Raw genomic sequence first — 9,850 nt, 5'->3', positions numbered from 1 at the left:
ATAAATAAAAAATATAATTATCACCATATCTGTGTCTAGAATGTTGGAAAAGCTAGAGCAGCAGATAATACATAAAGAACACTCAAAGAGCTTGAAGATAAAACTCACAAAAAAAAGTTAGATCTGAGAAATTATTTTAAAAAAATAAGTGTGTCTGCATGTTTTATTAAGGCAAATCTTTCAAGACTTTTACTTGAAAGAAACAAAAAAGTGTAGACCTTTCAGAAAATGTGGACGTGTGAATCCGGCCTGGTTTCTAACATCAAAACAGCAACCAAGAAAACCACAGGGCTTTAAAGATGTAATCTTTGATTGATGAATGATGTTTGGACAAGTAAAAGGTGTAATGTACTACTGTAAGGGCTCCTGCACACTGCCTGCGTGGCGTGAGCGTGTCAGCTGCGTGGCGTGTCCGTTAATATTTCGGCTCCCATGTTAACAGGTTAGAGCTTGCACGCTGCCTGCGTGACACGCACGTCTCAGTCGTGGCTCGAGCCGCGCCGAAAACGCGCGCATGCTAGGAATAGAACCGACGCCTATTTTTCATGTTGGAAGCGTTTCCAGGCAAAATAGAATACAAAAATATGTTCATATGTCATTTTGGCACAAATACATCTAATAAATGACATTTTGATGTTTGAAAGTCTCGAGGTTTTGACATAAATGCAGATATAAATGTAATTTAAAAAAGAAATAATAATAATAATTAATTGTCGATTTTCAAATATTGCACCTTTCAATACAGAACGAAATATTCTGTAGCCTATTTTGCCGTCAATACTGCCGATGTTGTCTTTGCTGTAATCAAATCAGTATATATTTATGTTTAACATGAAGTATACTACTGCCTGAGGTCAGGGGAAATGGGAAACATACAGTACATGTGTACAGACAAGGCTAGCAGCAGCAGCAGCTGCGTCAGACATGTTTCTGGTGTGCAAAGACATAGAAAACGCCACGAAGCCTCCACGCAACTGACACGCAACAGACACGCCACGCTCACGCCACACAGGCAGTGTGCAGGAGGCCTAAGTGTTGCATGCAACAGTGGAGAAGCATAAGTTAAATGCTAGTGAAGTTGGAATTTGCAAAAGACCAAGATATGGTTAGATTTAAGATAAGACATGGGGCACCGAGTTCCCAAAATTACAATCAGGCTTAAACCGGGGCTGGTCTCTAAAATAAAAGCAGCATCAAAGACACCACAAAGATTTAAAGACCTATTATATAAATTACTTTCAGATGTTTGCAGGAAATATAGACACGGTGGAAGGCCCAGATTTTATTGGCTTACTTTTGACTGGAGAGTCTGAGCGCTGTGCAGTTGAAACAGGCACCATCTTGTGCTTTTCCTGAAAGGAAGAGGGAAGAAGAAAAAAAACATGAGCAGCTGTGTTCTGATAATCAGCCATTAGACAGATGGGACCCAAACACACAGAGAGCACACTCTGGGATTTCATCAACTGCTGCTGAGCAAAGGAGCAAATCACACATCAGCAGCTGATTGCAGGTTCTGGCATGGGGTACTTTCTATAAGATCATCTCTGAATGCAAACCAAACCAGCTATTAGGCTAACTGAAATAAAACCATGCCAATCTCTAGGTATGGTGAAGGGGATGTGATGATGTGGGGGGGCTATTTTAATTCCAAAGGCCAAGGGAACTTTATCAGGATGCGTAGTATCCTGGATCCATGAAATAACTGGCCTTTAAAAATAAACATCTGCCTGCCTCTATGGGTATTTAACACAGGGGTGTACTGACTTATGCTCCCTGTATTTTAAGGAAGAACATTTATTTATTTACGATTTATTTACGAAATTGGTGTCCTTAAAAGTTGGATTCTTCCTATTCTTTTTAATTAGGCATTAAGATCAATTTCCAAAAGATGATTTTTTTTTTTATTCCTCTTTTTAGTCAACTTTAGCATGGGTTATAAACTTATGAGCACCACTGTAAATGCAACTTTATTATTGAATTCACTGACCCAGATATGACACGAGAAAAACCACACAGCAGTAAAATACAACATATAGATGAATGCAGCATAGGGCTGCTCGATTATGAAAAAAAAATCAGAATCAGAATTATTTTGGTCAATATTGAAATCACGATTATTTAACACGAATACTCATTGACTTTTGGAAAGATGTTGAATTCATTGAACTTCACAAATCAACAGTGAAAACACACCTTAAAAACTGTGAATTTTCCCTGAATACTTTTCCCGTGGAACTTTGTAAAATTCCATTTAAAATAAATCATATAAAAAAAATGAGTTTAGCCTTCGGGAGGGGCGAAAGCGCGAGGGTCATTCAGAACACAAGACAAAATACGGGTTTACTTGGAAAATGTAATTGTTTTTCTCGATTACATTGTTTTTGTAATCAATATTCGATCAATTGCACAGCCCTAATGTAGAAGAAATATGAATCCAAAAACATCAAAGTAAAACACTTACAGGGACCAGTTTAAAGAGTACTTTTACCTTTCAGACTTTATGTAAGATTTGTTAACAATACACAATAATACACTTTTAAATAAGGTTCTGAATGCAGGACTTGTGTAGTTGAGGATTTGCACAGGGCAGTATTGCTACTTTTACATAAATACTTACTAATTACTGCTCGAAATTGCCACCGAGCGCTGCGCTCCAAGTTCAAATTATTTCCATTGTTACCTCGTTGACGCTGACCTTTCAAAGCACAACCAAAGTAATAAGTAGCCAGCAATGATGAAGACGTATGTTATACCTGTATATGGTATTAAGTGTCTATGTGCACTATGCTTTGTCCCCTAGTTCACGTTTTTTACCACTGATCATGTGTAGGCGTCAGCAAGATGGATTCAGTTATCCAAAATGTATCTTCGCTACTTGATATCTTTTAAAATATTTTTGCACGGTATCTTATCTGTAAAGATCTCTGCCAAACAAATGAAATGTACAGTATTATCCCACTCAGTGGTGGTCTACGTGATACGCAGGTATACGCAGTATACCCACTAAGAAAGCTCCAGGATTTCCATATACTCTCTTAAAAATGCCCAATGGCACGCAACAATATACTTTCCATTATATTTTTGATATATATTGACTCGTCATCTGTGTTTTTCTTCTTCACATAGGCTAAATAAAAAGGTATTTCCACCGTAAATTGGTGAATAAAAGTTATCTGAATTCGGGAAATGAAGTCTTTGACGCTCAAAAATAACCCTGGGGGAGGACACCCAGACTTCCCCACTATGATATGCCCCCCGCTCCCCCAAAGGCAGATTCTGGCCCATATATATAGGCCAACATATTTATATACCCACTACAATACATTAGACTACACCACTGATATCACTGATCTGTCTTGGAGGCCAGGATATTCATTCATACCCTCAGTGAGGCCCACAGTGGGGCTCATAAACCACAGAGGTGCTATCAGTGTGGTGTGCATGCAGAGAGAAGGCGGAGTGGGGAGACCCTTCCAACCAATCACGTCAGAGAACATGGGCTAACCACACCCATTCCTCTGGCTCTCACATGGCCGGCTGGAGTGAATCCAGCAAGGCCTGGCTGAACATGACAGGCAGTGGCCGGTAGCCAGGAGGATACAGAGTTTACTGGAACAGTGTCACCTTTGTGGCTGAGCGAGCAGCCGCCTACTGTAGCACAGAAAGAAAACCCTGGAAATACACTAGATTACCTAACCCTATACTAATTGCCTGGGCTGTACAAGCAGTGCAACCTCAGTCCTGTATTTGATCCCCTTTGGGATTTTTACAGTTTTAATTTCACATTCACATCTCGTTCAGTCGAACATAGGTCACGTTAGGTACAGTAGATCATTTTGTAATTAAGGTTGCATAACCATTTGGAATCGCAATACTTATGAAAATATGTTTTCTTTACACAGACACTAGGGCTGAACGATATGGGGAAAATATCTAATTGCGATTGTTTTGACTGATACCGTGATATGATTCACGATATTGGAGGGAATGATCATTTTCATATCATTATTCTCATTTCGGTTGAAAAAAAATATTCAAATTTCAAAATTTACATCATTGTTGCACTGTGTGATTTTTGCAAGGATCTGTACCAACATGGTTCACTTCACTTTTTTTTTTTATACAATTCAATTCTCCATTTCTCAGGCAATATGGTAATTTCTTCCTGTGTAGCCACAAAATTGCAGAATAGAGACTCATGACTCCCGCTCAAAACCCCATTAAAGTAAAGTACAACTCAAAATGACTCCAGCAATGTTTCTCTAATAACCACATTTATATGTCCCAACCCTCCTAACTTCTTCTTTCTCATTCTCCGCACAACTTGGATGTTGATGAATAAATACTTCCACAGAAACATCTGTATCTCTGTTGACTTCTGATGCATTACTGTTGCATTTGCAAAGTAATCTATAGTATTGATTTGCCATGTTGGTGTTGGGTAGGACTTTGATTATTACCATGGTTTTAGTCTTGATCCCCTTTGGATCTGGTCTTGCCTTGAACTAAACTAGATCTGGCTTTGGAAGGTCATGACTATGCCCTGCCTGCTTGATTTTTACCTGCAACAGCTGACTCCTGTGTTACCCGCAGCCTGCAGCAGTCTGACTGTTAGGTGCTAAAACACTTCCTCATGCGTATGTGCGGCCTGGAGCCAGTTCAACACATCAGTTGTAACTTTCGGTCTTGGCTATTTTAACACAAATACAGCTGTCTTTGCACAAAAACAATCCATACATTTTGTTTGTTTAAGTTATTGCCTGAATCTAACAATGTATTGGATCTGATATAAAATATCCATTGTTTCATCAAAAGTGTGAGCTCACATGTATAAATTGGACTGAAAAGATAGCGGCAAAAGAACAGGACTGTTGGTAGGACGACATAATGGGTTTATCGACCAGACAACTCCCAACACAGATGTTTCTTAACATTAGATCTAGAACACCAAACAATACGATTGTGTGCGCTAAATTAGGTCTGGGCAGTGTATCTACTGTATATTGATATACGAGACTAGATATCGTCTTACATTTTAGATATCGTATTATGGCACAAGTGTTGTCTTGTCTGGTTTTAAAGGCTACATTACAGTAAAGTGATGTCATTTTCTGACCTTCCCAGACTTACTAGCGGTTCTATTATTTGCCTTCACCCACCTAGTCATTATATCCACATTACTGATGATTATTCATCTAAAATCTCATTGTAAAAATATTTTGTGAAAGCAAGTCAACCCTACAGTATCGTCCACAATATCGACATCAAGTATTTGGTCAAGAATATTGTGATATTTGATTTTCTCCATATCGGCCAGCCCTACGCTAAATACACGGCCATTGTAAGAATATTTAACTTGCTTCTTCTATTTGTATTTATTTATTTGTCAGGGACAAAGCAAAACACATTGTAACAGGTTACAATACCATGATACAGATGCGTTGCATTTAGGATTTCTAGCCAAAGCTAGTATGCGACCCCTGTCCCTGGTTGGGCTTTTCTGCGTAAAAATAACATATCATTACCAAAAATACTTTAGTTAAAAGGACAAATCCGGCTCAAAATGAACCTAGGGGTTAATAACACGTGTACCGAGTCGACCGTTCTCTGTGATATGTTTTCATGCTAATCGAATGTGACCAGTTTTAGCGCAAACCGCTAATTAGCTTATAACGCTAGTCGTCGGGGCACGGGTTTTAAAAAGATTTTTTTTTAGAAAGACAGTACCGTTCATGTATACAGGCAAGCGTCATCTTGAGAAAATAGTCATGACCAGTCGAACGACGTGCTTGAGCTATGTTACTGGTTACTGGTTACACAGCGTTCGTCTGGTCATGACTGTTTTCCCAAGATGGCGCCCGCATGTATACATAAACGGTACTGTCTTTATAAACTATCTTTTTAATAAACTGTCTGTACACTTACAAAGTTCTCAATGCCTCCGTTTACATGTAGGGACCCTCATTATGCTACCGTGGAAATGTGGTGCTATTTTGAGCCTTGTTAGTGGTATAGAAATAGAGATTTCTTTTTACTTTTGCGTGCCGCGACGACTAGCGTTATAAGCTAATTAGCGGTTTGAGCTAAAACTGGTCACATTTGATTAGCATGAAAACAAACCATAGCTTGGAACCAACAGTGACATGGACTCAAAATAAGCGTGTTTATTGGACAGTATGTTGGTAAGCCAACATCCAGACTGTGCTCGACTTTGATATGCCTGACTTTCTGAGTACGTGGCTTTAGTGGCTCTCAAATATCAAGCACCCCCTTTCACAGTACCCATACAATATGACGTTTCTGGGTCGTTATCCCCGTGGACAACACTCAGTCATACTGATTGTTAGTGCAGAGACAACTGAAACTCACATTTTCAGGCTTCTCAGTGTGTGAACGGAGTTTGAATGAGAGTGGTCTCACCGCATAAAATGAGTAAACGCTCGAAATAACTAAATAAAATCCCCGCTCCATATTGTTGCGATGCCTCCTCACAACCATTACTAGGACACTTATACCAGTGCATGAATATCCTCTCTTTATCACAACTGAAATGATATTGTTTCTCCAGTAGTTTATTGACGCTGTGTTAGATAATGTTATAAACTTTACTACTTCTGACCTTGTGACATTTGATTGATGACTGAATACTGGTCAATGTTCAGGAGTCAGCGCAGGACCTAAAAGCCCATTGGTCAATGTAACTCTCGACTCAAGGCCTCAATGCATGCTGATCACTTATCCCAACACTCCGGGGACTGCTTGTTAGTAATCTGCGGGATATCTACAAGCCAAGATATGATTGTACTCATAAGGGATAATGAATAACATCTCGACCAGAATAGTAGCAGTGTTTTTCCCCGCCATACTACGGGCACGTAACGGCACTCATGTTGTCAGCACAGACATGGAAACAGAATGGGGAAAAATAAGATCAGCGTGTCTCAGGTGGAGTTATAACAGGCATTGACCTTTCCTTGTGGAAGCGCCACAATTTGTCTGATAGTCTGGGCCTAAAGCCAATAACACAGTCTGGCCAGTGCAGACAGACAAATTCCCTTCATGACCCTCTCATTTATTTATAAGCACCGCTGTAATGCACCAACTAAGAGACATAGAGACAAAAACTATATCCTTAAGTAGCATTGTCCTCTAATATCTTCAACTCACTGACAGCTGTGATACATCTATATATGTTGTATTTAAAAAAAAAACATGCAACAAGACATATGACCTTAATATCTATGCCCGGTTATCAAACACTGCTTATCAAAAACATGTGGTCATATTGACTTATATTGCAAAGATTAGAATACTCATTCGGATAATGAATAATTGTTTTAACGCCAACTATTTGCTGGTTACAGCTTCACAAATTGAAAGTGCTGGCTCTGTATCATATCATAAAATGAATACTTTGTGGGGGTGTTTTTTGGGCTGTTGGGCAGACAAAGCAAACATTTATGAACTACTTTGAGCTCTGTTAACTGAATAACACTACAAAAGGTGGAACAAAAGGTGTGACTTTGAGATTAATGTTGTTTTTTTGTGCAAGGTATACGTGCAGTTTAGTGTCCCAAATTCCCCATACAATGTCCTTAATTAATTATGAACCTGCTAAACCACCTGTGCTACCTTAACCTGTCTCAAATAAGACCCTCATCATTTGGGACACTCAGTTTTTGGAATATAATTTGGGACACTAAACCGCACGTATACCGCATATAACATCATTCAAAAGGTGGGACATACATTGTGTATTAACCAAAAAGTAAAATGTTAGTAACCAGCCGCAGTTTAGAAAAACACACACATCACAGTGCTCTGCATTTGCAACATTCAACATTCCTGTGGCTCAACATTTCACTTCCTGGCCCAAACATAAACAGTAAACAGACCACCAAGATAAACTGTGATTCATGGTCGCAAAACAAGGCATTTGGGTTCAAAATAGAGATGTTCCGATACCGTCTAAAACGCTGGTATCGGTATCGGGAAGTACTGGAGTTTATGCAGCGATCCGATACCACGTAATAAAGCCCTAAAGAAAATCTACGTTAAAGTAGTTTATTTATGTTCTTTTTCCGTTATAACTGACTGTCAAACTGGAGAATAAAAGAAAGTTCTGGGGCGTTCATGTTTCACAAAGAGTTTAACCTGAGCCAGACCGACAACAAAGATAGAAATAATATCACATCCATACAGGGATAGTAGTATACAGTTCTTAAAACATAATAAAATATATGACACACTGGTATCGGTACTCGGTATCGGCCGAAACGTAAGTTCAGGTATCGGAATCGGTATGGGAAGCAAAAAATGATATCGGACCATCTCTAGTTCAAAATGAGCACAATATATAGCCAAGACATAATATAGCCTCATTCGTTTTTAAATCCCATAACTGAACACATCTTGTTTTAGATACGGGTATTATCTTATGTGGATGCTGAATAAACAGACGTGGACCTGCCTGCCATACAAAGCGAGCATCCTCACAGTCTGCAGTGAGAGAAAGGGGGCGCTCGGCAGTGAGAACAGACGCCAGCTTGTCCTCAGATAACCTGAGTCCCAAATCATGTTTGGCTCCTTACTGAATCATCATCAGAAAAGGTGCGGAATATCGAGCAGTGATGCCAACACTAAACCTTACGTGCAATACAACCTTTCTACAAAGTATTAACTGGTATGTAGCTTATAATAATAATAAATGATAGACGGTTTTAAGTGCCATGCTTAGTTATCCTGTCACCTTGAGTCATCCACCATCTTCCTAAAAAAACCCAAACAGGGCCACCCCAGCAGCACCACCTGCCTCTGTGAATACATGACTCCCCTTGATGCTAAGTTAACTGTTAGCTTTGTTTCGTTCCCACAGACGTAATAAACAGTGAGTTAACTAGGCAGTAATAAACGAACATAGAACCCTTACCTTTACCTTTCCTGAATTCGTTCTTTAACGACCTGGATGTTTTCACTAAAGGTGCCCGAGACCTCGTAAATAGGATTAACGCCATGCGGAAGCTTTCTGTTTAAATTAGCTAGCTAACGTTAACGGTTACCTTTAACAGTTGCAGTAAGTTACAAGATAGGCAGCCGGTATGCTAGCCACTGTTTGTTCAAGATGTCAAAACGAAATGAACCACTAACGTGGTACATAGAAACAGCAACAACAAAAAAAGCCTTTTAACAAGCTACGACGCATGTATAATTGTACATCGGAAAATTTAGATCCATGTCATGCCCTTCCCTTCTACGTAGTTAACAACTAACCGAACCAGGCTCCCAAGTGACGTCAAACTGGTGTTGTGTTTGTTTTTAAGCAGCTTGTGATATATGATGAGGAAAGACTTCCGGTATATTTATAAAATAAAAGCCCGTGTAGCCGAGTTATTACAGTTGGAGTCTGTAGGGCGTTGCGGGTGGTTGTTTGAGGTCAAGACAACATGACCTTTCAATCTTTAAAAAGTTATTTCAATCCAGTTTATGAATTGATTAGTACAGTTGAACTTGTGTTGAGACCTAATGCAAAATCGATTCACGGTATTGACATATTTTGTGTAAAATAACTTGACAGGAATGTCTTTTTTTGCCTAATCCAGTGTGATTAAATACCTGACAAATTAAGGTGCTTTGTTGATGCAAAAAACAACAACACATAAACATCCAACATTGCTACAAAAACAAATATATATAATATTGACTAATATTGCAAAAATGATATAGCCTATTCAATACTTATTTCATTGTTCATTGTGAACACAAGATGAGGTTTTTGTCTTGTTGCATTTTTGCACACTGTCTTCAGTAGTGGTGTCAAAGATAGCATATTTGTATGATCCACAAACCAGCA

The 9,850-nt window shown here is 39.0% G+C and overlaps 1 protein-coding gene across 5 annotated transcripts in view; it reads right to left on the bottom strand.

The window, feature by feature from the left end:
* letm1 (leucine zipper-EF-hand containing transmembrane protein 1) overlaps window positions 1-9,301 on the bottom strand; it is a 29,532-nt gene extending 20,231 nt beyond the window's left edge. For 3 of the 5 annotated variants that reach the window (XM_078278312.1, XM_078278314.1, XM_078278315.1), the window contains exons 1-2: window positions 8,930-9,301; window positions 1,295-1,352 (exon numbers count right to left, since the gene is read on the bottom strand). In XM_078278312.1, the coding sequence (XP_078134438.1) occupies window positions 1,295-1,352; window positions 8,930-9,014 (143 nt within the window). In that variant the 5' untranslated portion in view covers window positions 9,015-9,301. The remainder of the gene's footprint in view (window positions 1-1,294; window positions 1,353-8,929) is intronic. The other 2 variants (XM_078278313.1, XM_078278316.1) reach the window with 2 other exon arrangements.
* Between the last annotated feature and the right edge of the window lie 549 nt (window positions 9,302-9,850).

Source organism: Sander vitreus, chromosome 20 (assembly GCF_031162955.1).
Source record: "Sander vitreus isolate 19-12246 chromosome 20, sanVit1, whole genome shotgun sequence".
Lineage (NCBI taxonomy): Eukaryota > Metazoa > Chordata > Actinopteri > Perciformes > Percidae > Sander > Sander vitreus.
The sequence above is the reverse complement of the archived record's forward strand: the minus strand, read 5'-3'. Positions and strand labels throughout refer to the sequence as shown.